The 25,189-nt window shown below is 40.0% G+C and overlaps 1 protein-coding gene across 6 annotated transcripts in view; it reads right to left on the bottom strand.

Moving 5' to 3' along the window:
* CRHR2 (corticotropin releasing hormone receptor 2) overlaps nucleotides 1-25,189 on the bottom strand; it is a 157,234-nt gene that overhangs the window by 10,533 nt on the left and 121,512 nt on the right. For all 6 annotated transcript variants that reach the window (XM_068673316.1, XM_068673318.1, XM_068673317.1 and 3 more), the window contains 4 exons: nucleotides 23,362-23,434; nucleotides 8,867-8,952; nucleotides 5,653-5,788; nucleotides 3,896-3,937 (listed from right to left, as the gene is read on the bottom strand). In XM_068673316.1, coding sequence (XP_068529417.1) covers nucleotides 3,896-3,937; nucleotides 5,653-5,788; nucleotides 8,867-8,952; nucleotides 23,362-23,434 — 337 coding nt within the window. The remainder of the gene's footprint in view (nucleotides 1-3,895; nucleotides 3,938-5,652; nucleotides 5,789-8,866; nucleotides 8,953-23,361; nucleotides 23,435-25,189) is intronic.

Below are 25,189 nucleotides of genomic sequence, written 5' to 3'. Positions count from 1 at the left end.
TCAATCTTGTGATTTGTGAATTGATGGAGAACTTTTTGAGGAGCGTTTTGATTTTTGCAGTCATTGAAAAAAAAAAACACAACCAACATTCATACTTTTAAAGTGTTATGTAACGAAAATGCATGCATCTTTTGTCATTGTCATTTTTCATAACATCTGGGATTCTCAAAACATCTTGATCTCAATTTTCTTGAAAGTGCAGAGATGCTTCAGATTAAATGAAATTTGCATATTTTTGCCCTCTAGGTTTAGTAGATGTTCTATGCATCCAACAAGGACAACTTTTTTCCATAAGGTCTCTAGAGCTGCTTAATATGAGTCAAGTGCCAGTGGCCCCTCATGCCCATCCCTGGCACACGCAGTTTGTTCACAACAGCTTCAGAACTTTTCAGAAGAAAAAAAAAAAAAAAAAAAAAAAAAGACTGTCAGTTCTGTATCTAAACCGCTTCTTCTCCCTTGATTCACTGGAATAGCTTGTGTATAATATTATGTATCAGCTTGGAAAGACATTTATATTCAATACCTGAAGAGCCATATCTCCAGAAAGGGGGCTTGAACAATACACACTCTCTCAGCACCTGGCCCATCAGCTTAATTCTCACTGCAGCCAACAAAGCTCCTCCTACATCTGTCTGAAATCTGTTGTGGAATTGAGGGAAATATAATTCCTCTGATCTGGTGCAAAATTGCTCTTAGGAAGAGAAGCAACAAATTTCTGCTCTAAGTCCACATTTGTTTTAATAAAGGGAAGTTACAAGATGTTACACAGCAAAAACTCTTCTCTGTTTCTTTTGCCAAACTTAACAGGTAAAACACTGACAAAAAGCAGAAACTTTGATAACTGTAATCTGTGATCCATACTGTGTGAACTCTACTACCAGCAGTCATGGGCTCAACTACAGACTGTCATTAGGAGTTTACAAGATCCTAGTGGCATCTATCAAACATGAAATGGTGGAGATGCAGCTGAGATCACAGCATTATTTAAATTTTAAAATAATTAATTTTCTATTTTTTTTTTGTTTGTGTCATAATTAAGAGCAGGCTTGGCACTGCGTGGGCTAAATAACCTGCTAAAGACTATTGCATGCATTTAAAGTACCCAAGTCTGTCATAGCTGGAGAACCTGATGTATTTATAAACTTCTGAGACAGCAAATCATCAGCTCATCTATCACACAGACAGGAATACCAGGCTGACTAAAGAGATGATAATTCATCAAGGCTTCAGTGATATTTATAAAGGTTTCAGGCTGTTCTACGAAGAGGAAATTTATGGAAGTTCTGCAATAACTATTCCATATGGACATTTATGCAGATTAACTTCTCAAAATAAAAAAAGTCTTTGTTACACTACAATCTTATCGGATGATGCAATTAACTATTAAATGAGCTAAATCTACTGTGGATTTTACTTACAATGCTGGGAGATTGAGTGGCATTTCCTTCATCACCATTCCTAGCTGGGATGACTCCCTGAAAGCAACTGATGTAGGAGAATGCAAATGATATTTTGGTACTTCTTTTCCAATGTGATCCTGTTCACATGGACTAAGAAATACAGGATTTTTCATAGTAGATATCTGAGGAACGCTTAATGTACTGCAAATCTAACTGAGCAATAAATGAATATGGCTTTCACTGCTTAGATATGGAATTTAATGATAAGGAAAAACACTTTCGCTGTGCTAACAACCAAGGCCCTTACATATGCCTTTTTCTGGCAATGCTGCCTGTACAGGTTACACTTCACAAGGAGGCAAGACACGGCATAATTGCAAGCTTTTGCAGTGGGATGTGGCTTTGGAATGTGATGTGGGAAACATAAGCTGTTTTAGAATACTTTATGAGTGTAGGGAGATCTGGAAAGGATAGGCGGTATCACACGGGAGAGCTTTTACAATGGTTTACAATAAGATATATATATTTTTTTTCTGGTCAACATCACTAGAAACTCAGAAGAGTCTGAAAAGCCATTGAATTTTCTACTTGTTTCTAAGCTTTGCAGAGCTGCAGCTGGAACAGAGCAGGAAATTTTACCCTTTAAAACCTTTATGATACTTCAAAGACGTGCCCACAATACCATAAGATGAATCCAAAGTCCCTTTTCAAAGAGAAAATGCTGCAATATCTGGGGGACTTAGTCTTATGTTATATCTCAAAGACTTATTTAGGCAGTTGCCATGGTTTAGTCAGTCAAGTTATACATTATGTAAACATATGAGAGCAGGGAAGATTTAGCTCACAACTTTAGCTGTTTGTAGGTGTCTACATGTGAGCTAAGTGTCTAGGCAAGCATCAGAATCAGCAGAGAGCTAGTCCATACTGCCAGTAATGTCTAGAGTTGTGCAGGTGAGCAAATAGAGGTGTAGGCTAACCTGATGAGAAGGAGATTGTATTGACTGGCTTGAACTAGTTACACAGAAAGCTACTGCATGGGAAGTGGGCTCATGGCTGTGGACAGAGAACTTCAGACTGCTGTAGTGAAGAAGGAGATGCTTCTTCCACTTCAGGACAGCTGAAAGAATCCAAGAGCAGCCAGAAGAGTGAAAGCCTGGTATGACCTGGCCCTAGTTCAAGTCCACAAAATAGAAGTGCGCTGGGCTAATACAAAGTTCTGACTGTTGATACATGAGTCTTTTGGTTCCTTCAACTTCATCAGATTGTGCAGCACAATGACTCATGATAAAAAAAAAAAAAAACAAAAGCAAGAAAAACAAACAAAAAAGAAAAACAAGTGTGATCATAAAACAACTCAGGTAGCAAGGTTTTCAGGTAACTGTTGTCCCACAGTTAAGGAGTCAGTACTTTTGGGGGAAGACTTTACCTACTTATTAAGAGGCAGATGGTGTGGTCATAATTCATTGGAGGAAGGTTAGAAATAGAGCTGGGGACACTCTGCTGGCTGTTTATAAAAATAGCATGTGCCTAACCTGGGAAAGCAGTGTTGCTTCTTGTTAACATCACCTCAGAGTTGGGTTAATATGAGGAAGGCATGAAATGAAGAAAAGCAAAAAGCAACAACAATAAAACCAAAGATGACAACAACAACAACATAAACCACCAAAATGCTGGTGCTTCATTGGTTGAGGTCTAGAAAGGTGAGGAGACATGCTCATTCCTTTTCATAGCACCACACACGGAGCTCACAATGAAACTAAAAGCAACACATAAAATATATACTGATTCTGCAGGAATAACTAAGACATTAGATTCGTTTCTGCAGAGGCACAAACTTTAACTGGAATAAAATGACATGCATAATGCAGATAAATTAGACACAGGCACTGTAAGCAGGGAAAAAAATAAATCTCTCACACTTTGTGGTGTAAATCAAACACAAAGAGGTATTAGTGAGACATTTCTTACATGAGTATCAGTTCCCCAGAACTAATTCAAAAGGAGCACACACCTACCCTGTTCCCGATTATTTACAACAGGTATTGATCACTTAGACAGAGATACCCACACAGAAGAACTAACTCACTCAGCTCAGCATGGCAATCCCATTACAAAAATGGGTCACCTGTAGCATAACCTTAATGAGAGCCCAGATGAGAAGCACTGCTTATGTATGCCCAGAAATCATATTAAGAATTAATGAGAAACCTCAAAGAAGGTTTTCTTAAAATGTGGGGAAAAAATACAATCTGAGAATACTCCTCTTCTGCTCTGCCCTCCCAGCTGGAGCTGAATGGGATAAAGTTTTGTGAACACAGAACACCCACAAAGAGGGCTGGGAAATTCAGATGCACATTAACAGAAACTTCTTCAAGAGGAACAGACTGATGGAACTATGACCCCATGTAAAAACATCTCATGTTCTACAATCAGGCACTCAGATAGGTTCCACCTCCCAAGAATTAATCACAATGACAGCAAAAGACACTACTTACCTCACCATTCAAGAAGCAGTAAAATACTGACACAAAGAAACCCTGGAAAGAATAGAAAGCAGTCAGTTATTAGGTAAGTATTTTCACAGGAAGAACTGGGGACTGAGCTTTCACCTGGTATCGTCCTGAGCATAATCATAACCTTGTTGACATCCATTTCCAGCAACACAAAATTTTTACCCTACAGTTTCATGACAAGATACCAGGTGTCTTTCAGCTCACTGTTAATATATAAGAGTTAGAATCTAGGCAGCTCTTCCACTGATTGAGCGGATTGTCAATTCAGTTGTGCTAAAGCCTTTCTACAGCTTCCAGTTGCCTCCCCAAAATGTCACAGGTCCTGTGTCATGCTTGCCAGTTCTATGCGTATGTCTTGGACACCACAGGGGGGTGTCAAATGGCCTTAGTTGCTCTTGTGTTTCATCAGGTTGCTTCCGTTTAACTGAGCTGAAGTGCACTGCGGAATCTATTGACAGCAGTGACTACACCTCTCCAATGACAGCAAAGATTGCAATGACCATAATGGAAATTCAGACGACAACATGATGATGCTTTCATGTTTAAATCTGAGTCCCATCCATTCTGCTTTTAGCAATGGACTGCAATTATTGTCACCATAAAGCAGAGATTCACCATCCCTCCTTTCTTACATATGTCTTTGTAACACTAACAATAAAATAAGCAGTGCATCATTTTTGGAGACCTTGAGCAATACAATTAATTTCAGGGAATGAAAAATGTGTATTGCTTCAATGGTAAGAGCTAAAGCTCATTGATTAAAACCGTCATTTTTTCTTTTTCAATTTTCAGTTTCAATTTCTGGTGGGATGCTCTCTGCGTCAAAGCTAAACATGCAATCAGTAGTACAGTAATCCAAAGCCCCAAACTTTTGTATTACACAGCCTTAGATTTGGCTTGACAGAACGTGTGTCATGTATTTGCATTGACAAACTGAGTATCAAAACATTTGCCCCTGCAGATTTCAAAGGTAAAACATTAATATCAAACACTTCCACTCCAGACCAGGAGGGGTCTTTAAGCAGAGGTAGAACCATAGAACACACCTAACCAGAAGTAAATGACCAAATATAATACAATTATTTCAGTCACTTTTTTCTTCTTCTTTTTTTTCCCAAATCCGGAAAGCTGGGACAATTACTCACCTTCCACTGCCTTTTACGACTGGCAGAACTCCTATAAAAGGTAGTGGAAAAAGGAAATAGGGCACAAGTGTTCAAAGATTTGTTATGGTCTGATGACTGAGTATACTCAGAACAGCAGGAGCACTGGGGTGAGAGGCTGGGTAAGATTTAGGACATAGTTAATGTCTTAATCAAGTCAACTCAGCAGGTAGGATTTGTTTCCTTTTGCTTTAGGGACATCTAGTCTAAATCTCAGCTAGCTTTGTGAAGAGAGAGAGGCAGCTTGGAAGCATGATTCACCATCCTCTCTCATGTAGTTTCTGGTGGGATGAAACATCATCTGTCCCCTGACTTTAGATGGAGCTTAGGTAAAGACCTGTAGCTGTAGACTAAACATAGTGCTGATAAGGGAGGTAAATCCCTCTGGTATACACCTGAGAAGAGTCCTCCACTTCATAAGACGTGCTGAATATATCTATTAAGTAAGCAAAAATAACAAAGCTGAGCACTTTTCAAGTATTATTTGTATCATGGACTTTACTGCCATATGCTTCATGGCTGAAAAGCACTGAGGATCCTTTTTAGCCAATACCAGCTGTAAAATTGCTCTCCTACCTGGAAAGACTGCAGAAAGGAATTGAAATAGATGAAAACAATCTGGGAAATGTCATCTTCACCAGGGTTGACGAAGAAAAGCATATATGTGATGCCTAGCAGAGGCAGAAGAACTAAAGTTGCCTTGACTGCTTTCCTGTGGGGAGGAAAGAGAAAACACAAGTGAGCAGAAGATAGAACTGTGTTACCTGAACCGCTGTAGAATGACCCCACCCAAACAGATCACTCCCTAAGTGGAGAGAGGGCACAAGTCTCAGAGCAATTCAGAGGGATGTGAAGTACCTACGTTAGCTGGAGAGGGCACTTAGGTGCCTCTTTGAGATAGTTCAGTGCCTGCACATTTTGAACAGGGAGTAGCCAAGAAGAAGCAAGGATTTCTTAAGACATGGCTGCTCAGGGCTGTCCAACATGTACAGTCACTGGAGGAAGGAACAACTTCCAGAGCAAAATTCACATGTAAAATTCTGTCTAGTGTCTAACACAGGTGCTTGGAATTAGGGAGTACAACTGCTCCCTGTAGGTATTTCCATCTCTTGGGGCATGCTTATAGGACATTCTCTAAGGGCAACAGTAAAAGCCTCTGTTTGCACAATGGCAAAATAATTCAAGCATTTGAGCTTGACTCCGTGGCCAAAAGGCTGGAGAGAGTTTAGCGGGGGGGGGGCAGAGAAAGAATGTCAGCCTCCACTTTGAGTTGTGAAACCACAGGTGGGTTTGTGAACTAAGTTTCTGACCAGTGTCTGACCACTCGAAGTAAAGTATTCTGGGAAAGTCTTTACCTTTGCATCCTGCTGTTTTTCCCCATACCCTGAACTCCAGGGGAGAGATAGAAACCTTTTTTACATCCTTCTGTTTCTGCCTCTTCTTCCTCTGGAGAGTTTCTGTCCTATCTCCAGGGCTTGCATTAGGCTGAAGGTTTTGAGATTCTTTGCAGGAGTGATTTCTTAAACCTCAGGATGATAAGGTGGTAAATCCTGCACTGGGGTAGGACTGCTGTGCCTGTGAGACCTGCCCTGTGCCCACCTTTTGATTCTGTCTGGAGTGTGAATGCTCACGCTCCCTGCAACATCTGTATCCCCAATGCAATGGTTTAGGGCTGTCTTACAAATAATAAACAAGCAGATGGTGCACAATGAAACATTAGTTGTTATTAACAGAATTATCAGGGGCTAATCTTTATTATTGGGGCTGTAATAGTGTCTTGAGATGCCAGAAGCAAAACAACACCTCATTGTGCTAGGTGCTTTACAAAGACGTAAGACTGCAATTTTGCTAAGTCTCTATAAATTTCTATAATAAGGCTGCAAAAGGTGGATAAAGGCAGGTAGGTAGGTAGGCACAAAAGCACTGTCAGTGTCAGGAGACAGCGACAGTTTTAACAAACTGGCTGCCACATTATTTAATACTTGCTTAACAAATATTTGGAGTACTTGGCTTTAGAGCAGCAAGCCTTGCCCCAGGCTTTCCTGGAATCGTAAGGGTTTCTATTTAAAAAAAAAAAAAAAAAAAAAAAAAAGAAGATTCCCTCACAGAGCTTGTAGTGAGGATAAGATCATCATCATCTGTTCAAGGAGGAAGGCAGTTACTTTAGATTGCCTCAAAATCTAATATCTCTAATCCCCGCCAACTGCAGCAGGGAGTAAAATGTAATGAGATTTGAATTGTTGGTTGCTTTTTTTTTTTTTTCATGCTAGTTTTAGTTTTATAGCATGAGGTTTGAGCATGAAAAGGGGTAATTTTTTTCCTCTTAATTTCTTATGAATTGTGCAAAGAAGAATCTGAACAAGAAAAACAGACTATTGCATTAACTTCACATTTGTCTCCAAGCCACAGACAGGAGTGAAAGGAAGGAACCAGGTAAAACAACAAAGCCCCATTACAGCAGGAAAACTGCCTCCAAAGTCAAGAGCAGGATGATTGAGGACATCAGGATTCGAACCTCAGCTTAATACACTGAGATTTTATCTAGAAATGATTTAGAGGATTGTGGCCAATATTACCCCACAAAAACAGAGCTATTTGTCAGAGCAAGGACATGTCTGTCCATAAATGCTCCAAAACATTGGCTCATGTTGCAGGAGACTGCAAATAGTAAGACAGAAAAGACACTCGGCATCTCCTGATCTCTACGAATTTTTTTTTTTTCAGGACTGTTTGGGTCTGATCTAAGTCCACAAGGCTGACAGAAGTCCACCTTCCTTCTGCTGCCCTGGGCTAAACATTCCTGTCTTTTCCTTTCTACCACACTTGTGTTTGTGAGGTTGTACACTCACCCAGCTTGGGGAACTGATCTGCCTCATAAATAAAGTATAAGAACATATATATAAACAAAAATGTTTTTAATAAATAAATAAGTAAATAAAATAAATACATAAAAAGGCACCTCATAAATAGGTAATAATGTGTTGAGGATTAGTTAGCGTGGGTGCAACCCACTGAATGGTTACACTAATGCTGGTGGCAGCTGAAGAGACACAAACACCCTTTTTTCCCATAACCTACAGTTTACAAATACCATTAAACTCTACTTTACATGTCTGTATGTGCACAGTAATCATCAGTAATAATACTGCTATTGATTACAGATGTGGTATGAGTGCTTTGGCCCAGGCTCTGTTCTTTAACTTCTGACTCTGGTAGGATCTTATTATGAACATGGATCTTAATATGCACATACACAAGTTATTGGGAAGTCTTGGTATTGTTCTGCATCTACAAAGCTAGAAAATGAGACAAACAAGCACTGATGCATCATATTAGCTTAATGAATGGTCTATTCCTCAGTGAGAGGAGTTATGACATATTTATATCATATAATACTTATGCTTGTACACATACAGAAATTGATAAAGTTCCTGTCCTCACTGACAGTTTGGATTTCACTGGAAGGGGGAAATTTCACACGTGCATTAAGATAAATGTAAACCTGATGGAGCTGGGGCCATGGCAGTGCACAGCTGTCTCTGTACCTGTACGCCTTGGCAGTTTCCATTGTTTGGATATCGAAATGGAGTGGACAGAGAGCACACAGGCACACTTTAAAGAGATTCTGCAAAAATAAATACTGTGGAGCTAACTATAGGAGCTCAAGTGGAAAGAAAGACACCCTCTAAATCACAGTGGCATCTGGAAAGACAAAGACGGGACAAGGACAGGACAGGCAAGGCAGTTCTTTGCAAATACCACAAACAGCAAGAAGCACCAGCTGACTTACCTGTACTGTATTGTCTCTGAAGTGGTTGAAGCTCTCAGCTTTGTCATTAAAATCCTAACTATGTTAAATAGGAATACAAAATTTATCTGGAAAAGAAGGAAGAGAGAGGAAAAAATAAGACCTGTGAGTCAAAGAGTGGCTTAAAGGATGAGATACACCTTAAAAGACACATTTTGCAGTTCCAATCTGATCAAAAACAGCCTCTCAGCTTTATCACTGATTGCAGCGGACTCAGAAGTTTACCAGAAATACCAGATTATGCAAGCAAATATCCAACAGCTACTAATCCTTTCAAAACAGGAATTAAAATGTAGAATGAAACTAACGGTCCCAGCAAGTAGCCTTATTTTTACACCCTTTTACTCCTTTTTTTTGGTGCCACAAGGAGCTAAGGGTGGGATTTGTTTGGATCTTTGCTTCTGGCTCTGTCTTGGCTCACCCAAGGCTTGCTGTGTAGAGTATTGGCAGCTCTATGCTGTGCTGACACAGAATGCATCTGAAACCATCCTTAGATTAGGTGGGGCTCACAAGACCCCTGGTGCAAGACTGTATTGCAGAGATCTGAATGTAACCAAGTCACACTGGACTCCCTTCAGATTCAGTGGAGTCCACTCATTGCACTCTGCAAGAGACATTTGAAATAGAGAAGATAAATCATTCCTGAAAAATGCATATTTTTTTTTTCACTGTCATTGAAGCTGAAATGACAGATTTACCACTTCTATTTTTAATCTGCTGAGCCGGGTAATTATTATTTCTGTTACCAGCTCAATGCTGAGAATTGAGATTTGCTCTAATTGCTGTTGTTGTTGCATATGCTAGAGAGTTTCTCAGACAAGTTTCCTCTCAGTGTAAACAGGAAAGAAAAAGAAAAAAATAAATCTGAAAAGAAGATTGTGACTTGTATACTGTGATCAGCAGAGGGATTTGGCACCTAGGAGCAAGTTCTGTGTTGCTTTCACTACAAAGTAGGGTAGCTTGCAACACACGGAACTATCTCAAGATTGTTGACGATGTCAGAACTGCCGAACTGTTATCTCAAGACTGCTGAGGTCACAACCTAAGCTTGTGAGAAGACATTTATCAACACATTTATCTCTCATTTCCAGGGTCCCAGGGCTCCTGGCATTTTGTGGTCCGTGAATGGAACAACTCTGTGACTGCCTTCCAGCTGAACACTGCAGCAGAGCTGCTAACACAAAGGTGTTCTCGAAATATGCTCTTTTTTTCCCCCAATGAAATGTGGTGTGTTTCGATGATTACGGTATCTTGGCATCCATCACATCATTCCCTGTGGTTATTGTAATGTTATTTATAACAAATGGTGCAATAAGCACTCGAATAGACACTGGGAGACTGGCAGTGTTGGGAATCTTGTACATTAAATGCTTATTACGTGAGATACCAAAATGCTTCTCTAAGAGTTATGTGACATTTTTCTTAGCAGAGCAGGGCCATGGGGAACCTAAGAAATAAATAAAACAGTGTCTGCAGCTTGTATACTTGCTCTTGCTGGAATTGTCTTTGTCGTATTGAAGAGCATGAAGTCAAACGGTTCTCGCTTTATTCATCAGAGACAACTGCTTCAAACCACTGGTTTGACGTGAATCTTAAACTCTTCACATTAGCAACTGCACCATTCCCCGGGAACACAAAGGGAATTGTTTGGAGAGAACCTACTGAAGGGCAGGTAGGCGGGGGTGTCCTTCACCCACAGAAAGAAAACATTTGCCTCTGAAATTAAACCACCAAATCTTGACGTTCTTTGTCAGCTCAGAGTCAGGTTTGGGTTACTTCCATCAAGGATGCCAAAAAGGCACCAATCCAAGACTTGCTGCTTTTGCAATCGCAATGGAAGGTGCCAGATGGAATTAGAGACTATTAGGCAAGGGCAAGTTCCAAATATAAGCAGGAATAATCACATGGGATTAACACGATGAACTGGACTGGAGAAAGCATTTCAAGTTTTGGGAGTTCTAGTTTGATGTGACAGCAGAGAACTGGAAATTCAAATTGCCACAGGCTGCATCAGAAAAAAACAGGGATTTTTATCTTCTTCAAAATTAAATTGCACAAGTGATTCATCAGTCCAGAAGGAGAATTGCTAGCTGAAAAGTTTGGGAGTTACTTCAGTAGAGATATTCTTATTCTATATAAATGAATTTGCTATTCTCACTCTTTTCCATGAGCTCCCCCATCCAAAGGCTGCTGAGAGAAAACGACAACATACATAAAGGATCTATTAGTACTTCTCACCTAGATTTTCATGTTTATTTGCACACACTGATCCCTGGTGACAGTTGGCTTCTTTATCTGGTTGGCAGCATTAATTCTGACTGCCTCAGCTGATGCTCGCTGTGTGCTAGGTGCCACCAAGAGCTGAGCATCCCAGTGGAGGCCACATGAGGGAGAGAACTCAGCTACCCAAGACCATAGCACTGACCAAGGTTCTTGCAGAGCTAGGGACTACGGGAGGCACTGGTAGCTGTGACAGAGCTGAAAAGTGACCAAATCTGTCTGTAACAGCAAAAGGAAGGCAGATGTGTTAGTGCTTACTTTTAACTGGCTGCCCAGGTGTCAGAGGAAAGCTTGGTAGGGACTTTATACCCATAACATTTACTGGGAGAGGAGCACTGAGGCCAGGACAGGGGCATTGGTCACTCACCCTGAATTCTCTTCTGACTTCTGGCCTGGAATATACTGCGTACCCTTAGTCACTTGGGACGAAGAATTTAAGCTTGAGGGTCTGAAGACAAACTAAAATCCGTCTGCGGATATACTCAGTAAGCTAAAAGTCTGCGTTTCAGAGTGACTGTCACCCTGAATGTTTGTGGTCATGTACTTGTCAGCAAGGTATGTGATTTGCAAACATCTCATTGTCATACTAATGTTGTCCTTCCTTCTTTTTCCCCTGAATTTTCCTTTGCTATGGAAACTTTCAAATGATGGAAAGGATGGCCTCATGACTGCAATAAAAGTGAGTAGCCTTGTAGACAGCCCTAAGCTAGTTACCAACAGCTCCTTTAATAAACAGCAGAAACAAATAGCTACTTTAACAATAGAGTTCGTGCTGTCTATTTGGGATATTTACTTTTGTATGAGATATCTCTCCCTCTGTTGAAGCTCCTCTTCATGGTACTTGCACAGACAAACCTGTCAGGAGTGTATATATTACAGTGCTGTATTACAGGGCTACATTTAGTTGCCTAAAAACAGGCACTGAGGGCCACTTTTGGTGTCATGCTGTATCTTACTACTTCAGAAGGGGAAGGACTTTCTAGAGGATCTATATCTTCCCTGCCAGACCCACATGAGGCTGACAGAGCATCTCAAAAGGTACTAAGTGCCTATATTTAGGTAAAGGGATCTCTCCTCTGAGTTAGGCGAGATACATCCTATCTTGATAGCCTTAGTGTTCCCCAATGGAACAGCTGTGAATACAAAGTCACACGGATTTTTGAAAAAGCATGAAGGGACCAAACAAGACTTCTCTGGCTAATGGTTGGTTACCTTAACCCATCTGGCACTTCAGTGTGACAGTAGTACTTGTTAATTACAGACAACCTGTCCCACTGCTCACCCATGGCTTCAGAAACACTGATCCCAAATTCCACCTTACCTAAATGCAGAAAGAGACTCAAACTTGGGAATTTTGCTTCCTACTCTGATTCTCATAAATGGCTGCTGTATAAATAGAGAACCTGGATCCAAATTCCCCTGGATTATTAGGGTGGGTCCCAATGTAAAGTCTGGTTCCAACTCCAGGCCTGACATTTGTTCACACAATTACACTTTAATAACATTTAATAAGTGAACTCTAAAATGCCCTTCAAAGCCCTGGCAGTCACCTAAGGATAAATGTCAGACCTGAGGCCCCACCATCTGATAACCCTGCATACCTTGATGTGTAAAGAGAGGGTAAGAAGTCAAACATTTGATGACACTGCCCAAGTGCTGTCCTAGCTTTCAGGAACAGACAACTCTGAGAACTTTTTGAGACAGGCATTAGAGAATTATCTTGGTATCTCAATGAGCTTTATTTCCCTGAAAAAGTCTGATCTGAGTCTGATTAATAGGATTATCTCTTAGGTTCATCTCTGAAACACTCTGTGGCAGGGAGTACCACACTTTAACAGAGTGCTCAGCTGATGAGAGAGGAAAACTTGGAAAGAAAATAAATTTGCCTGGAAAGAAAAGAGAGACCTGGTTCCAAGAGAAGGAGGGAGTGGGGGAAATAACACAAGTATTTGATCTGTCTTTCCATGAATACCAGAATCCTGTTTTTTTTTGCAAGGGCTTGTTAACTGGGATGGGGTGAGGGCAGAGAGCATCCTGGGCTGGCTGGAAGGTTCTAAAAAGATGAGTCACGTATATCTGCGTATCTCAGTCTGAGAGATGATGGCTGGGAGGCAAAGAGGATCAAGTCAGGAGAACCCTATGGTCTGTTTTATGCATAAAGTAAGGTTACAAACATCATTCAGATCTCCTTCTGGCTTTAAAAATAATGTGTGCAGCTCTTTCAAGGCTTGTCTTTCTCTTTTTCACAGGGCTATGCTTTCCACAACTGTCACTGCATTAGGAGAGGACATTAAGGCTGCTTTTGTCTCATTGTGCAAAAAGCCTCTGTTACTTGTTTCTTCCCACATGCTTCTTCAGGAAAAAAGGATAATTAATTTTTCCCAATTCTAGATTAGCTAATGAAGGAAGGAAAGTGATTTGGCCATGCCTACAAAGTGATTCCATCACAGTGAGGATAAGAAGAGTACAAACAGAAGGAACTGAGTCAGATTTGCCCCACCACAATTCAGACAGCTGTTTATCTGAAACTCCATTTATATTTGGTGGAGAGAACAGGCACTTTTCAGCAAGTGTTTTGGGATAAATAGTGCTAGCACTTGAGCCAGTTACCCACACAAAGTGCTATTTCAAATTATCCAGGGGTACCTCACCTGAGTTTTGAGTGTGTCTGTGCATACCGAGGGTCTGCGTCTACTGAGGGTCTAAAATGTTTTGTGGTGCCAACATCAAGGGTTCCCTTTTGCCTCCATTTGTGTTTCTTTGGGAGATCTTTAATGCTCGGAACAGGAAGACATCTCAAAGGCAGACTTTAGCAAACAAGAAGTTGCAGGGCAAAAGATACAAATGTGGTCACGATTAAATACTTTTTTTTTTTTTTTTTTTTTTTCTCCTTGGTTTTGCCTACTAGAAACACATTTCGGTGTGTTCAATTTTAATGATTTATTTTTAAACTACATTCCTTCATTTCAGAAAGACATTTGGCTCATTTGCACCTAGCACTCAACGAGGTCTAATCTGAAGATAAACTTTCAATGCAGGATCAGATGGATTTTATTGTCTATTTTTCTGAAGCAGGTCTGATACCACAGCTCACAGGGATGAGCTTAATTCATAGCTTGAGTTAACTCTGGACAGAGACATAATCAAACAGGAAAGAGGCTGCTGCAAATAGCTTGCAAAAGCTGAAGTCTTTGAAAGAAAAACAGCTATTTTCCCATCTGGAGCAGATCCCCACATTTCTAATGACTACCAGAATGATTCTGATTTACAAGCAAAGTAGATCAAGATGCTGGTGTTTATTCTGTATATATATAGCCTACATATCTATAGTAACATTTCAAAGGAGGAAAGATCTTACCATTGCAAAATGAGTTTTTCTAGAAAACAAAACAAAACAAAAACCTCTTACTGTATCTAGCAAAGTACACTATTATTTGTTAAGGACTTTCTTGTTATTATTGGAGCTCTGTGTCAACAAGAATTGTGCAGCTCTTATAAAACATCAGTTTCATAAATGAAAGCTGATGAATGGGTATTTAAGAGAAGTAATGTTGACAGGCAGTACATCCTTTTTATTTATTTTTAATCTGACTTGACATTTTTATTAATTTCTGTTTATACAACACATTTGTTGCTTCATAATGGAAAAGATAACTAAGGATTTCCCTCTTGATATGCACTCATAGACAAAATTAGTCCAAAGGACAGGTCTTGAAGATATCATAAAACAGCTTATTTCTTATTCTCCTACTTTTATGATGTTATTTATGATGTATCAAGAATATCCTTATTGCTGGAATAAGACCCTCTCCAACTACAGCTGGGAAAGAAGTAGCTTTCTTTACTTGCCAGGGCTTTGGAGGTTTATTGTTTCCTTTTCCAAAATAGGATGAAAAGTCAAAGCTCCAGAAAGACTTTATAAGTCAATGATCCAAAAAGCACTTGGACCACCTGTTTCAGAAGAGATCAGTTTTAATCTGAATATTCAAACCCAGAAGCCCTTTTGAACTAAAACAAATTTTCAGTGAAAGAGTTTGGTTGTAAACATTTTCAATCATAAAAGCCAAACACCATCTCCCTTCATGAGGTGAAATAGCCAAAATATTCCAAGAAGCACAGAAGAGGGAACTCTGAGTATTCTTTGCAATTTTTGTTAAACTCAAGAGCTTATATGAGAAGTATTTACGCTCTCCTGAGAGTTCATTTTGCTCATTTCTGCCAGGCTTCCTATTTTAAGCTACACAGTAAGTCTGTAATTCTGTGCTTCTGAGAATGTTTGCTCCTCCTCTTTACTTCCAGGAAATGTGAATATTAATCTACTTAGACTTATTCATTGATAAATAAAATAGCACTTTTATGCTATGTGCTAAAATCCACCCCAGGATCAAGTAACCCAGATTGGTATTAGAGCAGTCATTTTAGCTGGAGCATTATATACCATCATCCTGACCTCAAATGAATAGTCTGACAGTTTATTAATGCCTCTTTTTAATTGTTGTATCATACTGTCCTGACATGATTCTCAAATAAGGCTTCTTGGTACTAGAGTTCCCCTCCTAAAGGTTAAAGGTACCATAATGACTCCTTTAGGAACACAACAAAGAGCTGGAAAATGCAGAATAACGAGATGTAATTAAGATGGTCGGGAATGGGGAGAATTGTGGATGAGTGTCCCTAAGTCAGCAGTGAAAGACCAACTCTCCAGGCAAGAGCAGCAGGACTACACATCCTGAAGACAGTATGGGATGGAATAGTGTTTTGCTGGGGAAAGGAGAGAGCGGTGGATGAACGGACACCTTCCTTACCTAAGGTCTGTGTTACACATGCCCACACAGACCCTTGTCTTCACCCACCCTGTCATCTAAACTCAAGTACAAATCCAACTCCAGTTGCAGCTGGGGTGACACCAATTCCTCACTAGAGCCCCACATCATGCATGAGCATGCCCACAGCCTTATTTCCAATCTTGTAACTACGTCTGTGATCCTCACACTACGCCACCAGGACATCTGTCTCTCCTGAAATGTCTCGTATTCAAGAAGCTTTGCTAAAGGAACACACTGTAGGTCACTCCCAAGTCAAGTCATGCACCGTGGAGTCCCCAGTCTCAGTTTACTCAACAGGACTTCTCTCCAGATGCTTCACCTGACAAACCAGGGGCACATTGAAAGTTTAAATACCAGTAAACACATATATAAGTAAAAACAAAAAAATGCCTGGGTGTCTCTCAACAGCCAAATCACCACCCCAGCATACTGGAGATGACCAAAACAACATGACAGCCTAAATCACAGGCATGTTGCTGTGAATGATCCTCCTGGCAGTTCCTCAGGCTGGGCAGGTTCAAGTTGCTATGTGTTAAAGAGAAGACTCAAGAGAGAGTCTTCTTCCAAAGAGTAATCATCCAATATCTTGCTGATGAAATGCAATTTCCTAGCTGGAAAGGACGCTGAGTATAGGGAGAGACTTCACAGGATGAATTTCAGAGAAATTTTTCTGGGCAACTGCTGTTGTTCATATGAATTTTTTATTGGCTGTGTAACGTGTCTCACGAACATAAATTTTAGAAAGAAGAGACGCTGCAGGTGTATACGTGGTATTGGATATCTCACTTTTTTTGTTCCTGAAGACACTATTGACTCCAGAGCTACAGAACTTAAGCAACAGGAAGGGAGAAATAGCAACAAAAGCAGAACTGGAGATAAACTCTTGACGAACTCTAATCAGATTAGCATATTATCTCTATTCTAGGAGTAAGTAGCTATGACAGCATGCGTGCAAACTAGTGAAAATGACGATAAATGTCTTGTCAGAAAAATTCAGGTATGTCACAAGTTTGCAAACCATGGACTACAATCTTGTTAGCAGTGGAAGAACATGGAAACTGTAGAGACGAGGAACTAAAAAAAAAAATCAATAAGAAAACTAAATTAATCCGCAATCCAGGGGCTGAGAAAAAACATAAGCTAGTCAGGAAGCAGAAGGCAAAATGAAAAAGATAGATCAATAATAATAAAAATGGAAGAAAATTCTCGATCTCAGAAAACAATGATGCTGAATTGGAAACAAAAGTGGGAAAAGAGTCAGCGGAAACTAATAAAATATTCAGAGAAGCAATTATATCAGTAAGAAAGATGTTTGCAAAGAACTAGGGGATGCTTTTCAGAGAAAGCAAAATTGAAATGCATATAGATGCATACATAGGCGCAATGCTTCTATATATAAAATGGCAAATGAACAAACCATTGTGACTTTTTTTAGAACATCAAAATAAACAGAACTTTAACAATGTGGATTGCAAAATTGTGAGTAGAGCATTACAGTCAAGCAAAAAGAAGTGAAGATTATGATGCACTGCAAATTTTATCTGATTGGACAATATCAGAAAGGGAAGAATTCCATAAATGCTGGGTTTTGCCTAACAAACCTATACCCCTTACCTGCAGTACATTTAAAACATATCAGAAAAGGATGCGCATAAGAGAATGGCGGAAAGATGGTTGTGCTCTTCAGAACTGTAAGTGCATATGTGGTGTTAGGATAATCATTCAAAAGCACAGTGCAGCACATTTCAAGACAAAAAAAATGATGTATAAATACTGTAAAGTACCATTGCACTGATAAACTAGGACAAAGAACGTGAATAATTATTGAGTCAAATCCTATAGCTATTGCAAACAGTTGTATTGAAACTTACTTTGCAATAGTGGGAAATAACCTCTCAGGTAAATTGTTTAAATTGTTACTATTTCTTTAGTTATATTGGAAGACAGTTAATAAATATCATAAACCTTGTTTCTATAGCCTAAACATATTAATGGTAATTTATGATAATTTTCTTTATGTCAATAATATTATTAAGCTTAGGTAAGTCAACTCTCTCTGGGATGTACTTCCAAAACAAACAAACAAAAAAAACATATCAGGTTTCTGAAAGGAATTTGAAATTTTTCCAAAGGCTCCTATAGAATTTTTTTTTGTTATAAGTTTGGAGGGAAGAGCATCAGATATAAGATTGCAAGAAATAAAGGGTAGGAATGTATAGTAGTCTGTTTTCTCAACAGAGTGAGGCTGGTAGTGAATCTGTGCTCTTCAATGTAGACCTTAATGATCTAGGGAATGAAGGGAAGGCTGACAGCTCATTAGAGATATTAAGCTACTCAGGATAGCAAAAATAAAAGCTGATTGCAAGATCTGTATAGGGACTCACAATACTAAGTGACCAGGCAGTAACATGACACATGAAATCACATGATATAAAGCTAATGCAGTAGGGCAGTAAAGCAATCCTAACTTTACATAACAAGTTATGAGCTCTACGTATTTTAATTCAGGAACTAAATGTTGGAACTATACTAGCTAGCTTCCTTAAAAGTTCATCTCAGTTCCCAGTGGTACTCAAGAAAAGAAACAAAAGATGTCTGGAATTACTGAGAATGACAATAAAACAGAGAACAGGATACTGCTACAAAAATCCATTTGTATGGTCACACCTTGAGTACTGTGGCAAGCTTTGGTCTTGCCACCACAAAATCCTCGAATAGTTTTGGTAGGAAGTGACCTTAAACCCCATCTAATCCTAACCCCCTGCCATGGGCAGGGCCCCCTCCCAGCAGCCCAGGCTGCCCCCAGCCCCATCCAGCCTGGCCTTGGGCACTGCCAGGGATGGGGCAGCCACAGCTCCTCTGGGCAGCCTGGGTCAGGGCCTCACCGCCCTCTGAGTGAAGGATTTCTTTCTAATATCTCGTCTAAATCTACCCTTTTTACGTATAAAGCCATTACTCCTTACTCTATCACTCGATTCCCTGACCAAGAGTCCCTCCCCAGCTCTCCTGTAGCCCCCTTTAGGTTTCGGCAAGCCACTGCAGCCTCTCCTTGGAGCCTTCTCCTCCCCAGGCTAAACAACCCCAGCACCCTCAGCCTCAAATTCTACATCATTACTGATTAGCACATCATGAAGACCGCACGTCAGCTGTCTCCTTGTCAAAATTCCACATTATTATATAGATGAGCCCATTTTCTTAAGGACACTTCACTCTTTTACAGTACTTGTCATCCAGGGATCTCAAAGCATTTTTCAAAGGAAGATAAGTGTCATCAAGCTCGCTTTTTAGCTGGGGAAACTGAGACCTAGAGCAGAAATATAACTTGTCAAAAGCAAGTAGCTGATGAAGGCAGGGATAGAAGTAAACTCCAGGTCTTCCCATCAGCTCATCCACTTCTGGCAGCAGTTAATTGATTGTGCTGAATTATTTTCAACTAACCTCAAAAGCAGAGGTTAGAAAACTGTTCAGTTCTCAAGCATAAGGGAAAAGAATCTATTAAAATGGAACAGAAGGTCTGAAAAAAAAAAAAATAATCCTAATATCTGACCTGTCTGTTTGAAAGTGAAAAAATGAAAATTTAATACAGTCTTAGCTCTGAGCAACTTTGCAGAATGGTTCATATCTGGGGTCAGTTCACTACACAGTTATTGAGAAAAAAAGCAGCTCAATTAACTGTCTCTGGTGACTGTTTTCTGAGGTTCCTCCTCTGATCTTGCTGTGTTTTCATGGTTCACCGGTTCTTTGACAGGGATTACATTTAAAATTGCACATAAGAAATGTATTTTTCTTAATAAATTCAGGCTGAAATTCAATTCCACAGCTTGCAGTTCCAGCCCTTTGCCCTTTCTTTACCTTCAGACAGAGACATATGATTAAAACTTGGTTATGCCATTCTGAGGAAAGATACCATAGAAATAAAACAAACAAGCAAACAAACAAGCAAACAAACAAACACTAACTTGAATGGAAAATAACTGATAGAATATCTTTTTCTAGTGCTATCAGAAACTGAATTTCAAAGTATTCAGAGGACTAGATGGCTAGATCTCTCCTGAGATATGCTCAAGCCAAAATCAATTCAAGAATTAAACAATAAAGAACAATTAAGTACATTTTCTCCCTCACAACTTTGGTCACAGGTATCTAGCACAAGATACAGGATCAGAATGTACACCCAGTTTCCTTTGTCTCTGAAACTGTTTCCCCATTTTTAGTGCAAGTCAATGTTCAAGCTTCTTCTAAAGATAAATAGGAAAGCAGTAGAACAAATGTCTTCTGCATTATTCAAAATCCTCATATCCTGAGACATAACAGAGAATAATATGGCTTCATGGTGAACTTGAGTACTGGTTCCATCATGAGAAATGCTTTGTTCTTAGACAACTTGCATTTTTCCCAGGGCAATCAAAACTTTTGCATGATCTGTTTCTCGGTATTATTCTGCCTTGGTCTGCAGCAGCCCAGTGTACAGAGGCAAAGAAATGAGAAATCAAAACCAGTGGAAATCATTTTTGACAGATTAAATCCTACCTTTTAAAGAGGATCAAGACCTTTCAAAAGTTTTTAGCCCTCTGTAACAGAGAATATTTACCAACGAGAGCTCTCTAATCATATTTCCACAGGCTGGTATAGTAATGCCTCTGGAAAAAAAGATGCTACCTTTGTCTAACAAGGAACCAAAACTCAGCTGGATGTACACTGGGCACTTGGCTCTCAACAAACCCAAAATACAATTCTCTGCATTAGTTAAAATTATCTTTGTGGGTAAAGCCAATTTTAATGGCCACAGGCTGAGTGCTTGCATGTGGACAGGTAATTTAATGAAGTTTTTAGACTTGTAACTTCCAGTCTGAGTCCAATTTTGGAAATAACATTCATTTCTTCTAGTAATATTCATATCTCTCTATCATCCCAGCAGTGCACCGGTTCTCCCCCAGAGTCATTCTGCATGTTCTTTGGTAAGACACAAAGCTCAGTTTATCCAACACTTTTAATTCATTAGTTCAGATCCAACTCATAGCTGTGACCAAAAAAAGGTCAAAGAGAGTTGTATGGTTTTAAAACCTTTGAGCCCTCCGTTTCCCATGGCCATCGTTCGCTTAGAGGGAAGCAGCTAGATTCAGCACTTCACCCCCACCTTTGTTAAGGCAGAAGCATACTGACATGCTGGGTGGAAGATATTTGACTATGTTGCCATGGTACATGGAAAACATCAAATTTCAGTGCTTTTAATCCAGCACTTTTCATAGGACCCTTGAAAGGGTCAGTAACTCCAATAACAACAAGTGATACTTGATTCATTACATATGATTTAACTTGCATAACAATCATAAAAGGAGCCTGACAAGTTACTTTAAGACATTGTAAAACCATGCATTTTTAATTATAAGCATGAGACTCAACTGTTGTTAAAAAAAAAAAAAAAAAGCACATTCTGACAGTCAGGGTGTATTATAACTTTTCTTTATAACATATCTCTTTATAACCAAAAGAGTTTTCATATTCTCCTTTTAAAATAAATTTCCCTAGAGCTCTCTTCCTCACCAAACAATACTCCCCAATAAGGGTAATCATATGGAAAGTGAAGAAAGGGCTTGCCCTCATGTGATTTGTCTAAATTGTACCAGCTGCTCTCCACCCCACAGTGCAATTACAGTTGTTACCTCATTAGTGCTTTAATTAGAGCTCTAGTGCAGGCCAATGTGGAAAGGTTTGATATGTCAGGTTGGTTGGGTCAGGGTGATATATTTAGGGTATGCTCAGGTCTTGGTTTGTTTTAAAAGGTTTTTTAGGGTTGCTGTAAATTACAGGTAGAGAAAGTGATCTGTACATGAAGAGTCTCCAACTGTACATGTATTTTTCAGTCCTTTTTGTTATCTTTACTGTCCCCAGAATAACCCTTTCTACTTAAAGTTATTCTCCAGGTTCTGAGCTACCTATGCTCTCTGTCAGAAATGCCATCAAAGAATTTTAAAGGTGTTTTTGATTGCTATAGAGAGGCAAAGGGGCTATAGTAGATCCACAGGGCTGACCTCCAGGCCATAATGCAAAAACTAAATGCTTTGAGTACTGCAAACTTGCTAACTTGTGCTCTCTAAATAGGATTTGTATGTGAGTTAGTCTCTATATCAGTGAGTTAATTCACTGTGAGGCTGTTTGTGTTTTTGGGATGGCTCTCTTGGTAGCACACAATTATATTGTGTGTCACACTGAATATATTTCTCTCCGTAGAGCGTAAAGATTTTTTTTACATAAAAACACTCCTATTACCTTTTTTTTTCTCTTTTCAGCTACACACAATATGATCTGTTTGCCTCATCTTAACAATTAATTCAAAGACTAATTCACCTTTTTTTTTTTAGATTAGGAAATATTCAGATTAGTAGCTGGCTTCCTAGGTAACAGAGAAGTTGTTTTCTTGGTGAATCACATGAAAAGCACAGATCTGACAAGGCGAGAGCTCAAGGCTTCTTAGCCTTGAAAAAGCTGACAGTGGCTGCCTGTTCTGAAGCATTTACACTTTCTCCATGGGGGTTGGAGCAGCATACTCCAACATATATACCCATTCTTTGTTCCCTAAGTGAAAAAGACTCCAGTGAGCCCTGGGAATTCCCTGTCAGGACATCTGCCTTCTTCCTAGCTGGCTTTTCCTGCAAAGGGGTGAAAGAAGAAGATCGTTTCTTTTTCCAGCATTGTCCTTTATAATAGCATTGATCTGGCTGATCCAGACCCATTATTTTCTGGGAAAGCATCACTGAATTTTAGTTGAAGGTTCCAAGTAGTTTATGAAAAAGCTTCCTTCTTTTTCTGCCTGCTGTTGGCTGGTACAGAGGACAGAGTGTTGGCTAAACAGATAAACAGCTTGTTAACTGTGGGTGGCAATGAGAAGGAAAGTTAAAAAGAGGGAGGCTAAGGAACAAATACATGGCAATAATGAGAATGGAGAAGGTGTAGATGGCTATACAATGAAATGCAATTCCTTACAACAATTATTACATTTTTAAAAAAAACATGGATGAAAGAAGTGCCCTAGTTCTCAAGAGCTCAAGTGGAGAAGCAGATGTTACAGCACACCTCCTGTTTTTGAATGTTTTTCCTTCCTACATCTCAAAACATTTTACAAAGGAAGGCAAACAGCATTAAAGAAAGAGGAGAAAAGAATGGCCTGAGGTCAAGGAAACAACCAAAACCAGATCACAGCAATTTTGACTTGCAGTGTTAGCTACTGTGGCAACTGCAGAGAGCAGATGAAGATGTTTGACCTTTCTATGTTTTATTTTATATGAAAGTAGAAGTGGAACATCACAGGTGCCTATCAAAATATCCCTCAATGGAAGATGGCATTGTCCTTCCACCCACATATATCCTTACCAGAAGAACAAGAATCACTGGCCCTTGATATATGTAGTCAATGTATTTCCCTGGCTCTTTTCCAAACCAGCATCTGTAAGAAACAAAAGAAATGAGAGAAACGTTTATAAAGGGGAATGCAGTTCTTCTACACAGGTTGTAATATCAAGGACATGATGGAGAGACTTCCCCTTTTGCTCCAAGTTGTATAATTATGTACATAATCAGCAAGTGATTGAGTTTTCTGCTACAAAGCCTTCTTTTGTTTGGACACAGGTCTGAGCCTCATTTTCTCCTCCCATCAGACAATTCATGTTCCCATCCTGTAGTTGGCTATTGACTATTCAATTATTTCCAAGAAATATGAGAACCTGCTATAAGGAGGATGCAGAAGATGTAACCTGCTGCATCTGAAAAAGGGATGAAATAAATATTCTTTGTAAGGAGAAAAATCTGTTACTTATTGCAGTGCCCAAAGACCCTTCAATTCCAGAAAGTAAGGGCTATTACAGCACATGCATCTCAAGTTGCAAGGAAATGATGGGTAAATAAGGTATTGGATGAAGGTGTGCATCCCATTGGTTTTGAACCAAGCTGGTGACCACCAGATCCAGCATACAGTAAAAAGACATTATCTGAAGCTAGCAAATACCTGATCCAATATTACTAAAAGGACATGAACTTAGGTTAAGTGAAAGCACAGGTAAAGCACAGGACCTTAGATGAGCAGAGAGCCTCGATGTTTCATGTGTTACTGACTGCTGGCTTGACTCTCACTTCTACTAATTCCAAATGTTTTTTTCCCTGCTTCGTTATACAACAGATGAGTCATAGAATCATAGAACCATAGAATAGCATGAGCTGGAAGGGACGCCCAAGGACCATCAAGTCCAACTCCTGGCTCCACACAGGACCACCCAAAAATCAAACCACAAGTCTGAGAGCATTGTCCAAATCCTTCTTGAACTCTGTCAGACTCGGTGCCGTGACCACTGCCCTGGGGTTGCCCGACCATCTCTGGGTGCAGACCCTTTCCCTAACACCCAGCCTGACCCTCCCCTGTCCCAGCTCCATGCCGTTCCCTCGGGTCCTGTCGCTGTCCCCAGAGAGCAGAGCTCAGCGCCTGCCCCTCTGCTCCCCTCGTGAGGGAGCTGCAGGCCGCCATGAGGCCTCCCCTCAGCCTGCTCTGCTTGGGCTGAACAAGCCAAGGGACCTCATCTGCTTCTCATGTCTTCCCCTCTAAACCCTTCACCATCTTTGTAAACCTCCTTTGGACACTCTCTAGTAGTTTTATGCCCTTCTTATGTTGTGGTGCCCAGAACTGCACACAGTACTGGAGGTGAGGCCGCACCAGCACAGAGCAGAGCGGGACAATCCATTCCCTCAACCGGCTGGCAGTGCTGTGCTTGATGCACCCCATGGTACAGATGGCCCTTTTGGCTGCCAAAAGCCCGTGCTTTCACAGTGACCCATACAGGGAATCATAAATCAGTTATATTTCTGTCAGTAAATTAATCAGAAGCAGAGGTCATGCCTGGACTCAGTGATTTACACCATTATATTATACAGCTTTGGCCCAGGCCAAACAATAGCTAACTCTCAAACAATTCCTGGGGAACAAATTTGGAGTTAGTAGGAACTAGAGAACCTTCCCAACAGACCGCAGCTGCCCTGATTTGGGGGCCAAGAGAGTTTAGTAATATGGATGTGAATCAGTCCATGCTATTTGGACTCCAGCCCCAATAGTGATTCCAGGCTCATCTAATTTAATATTACAGATATAGCCATGATATACAGATATATCCATAATACTGGTTCCACCAAGCAGAGACAATTTTGCTGTCATAAT

Source organism: Anas acuta, chromosome 2 (assembly GCF_963932015.1).
Source record: "Anas acuta chromosome 2, bAnaAcu1.1, whole genome shotgun sequence".
Classification (NCBI taxonomy): Eukaryota; Metazoa; Chordata; class Aves; order Anseriformes; family Anatidae; genus Anas; species Anas acuta.
Note: the sequence above shows the minus strand (reverse complement) of the source record. Positions and strands in the feature narration are given on the sequence as shown.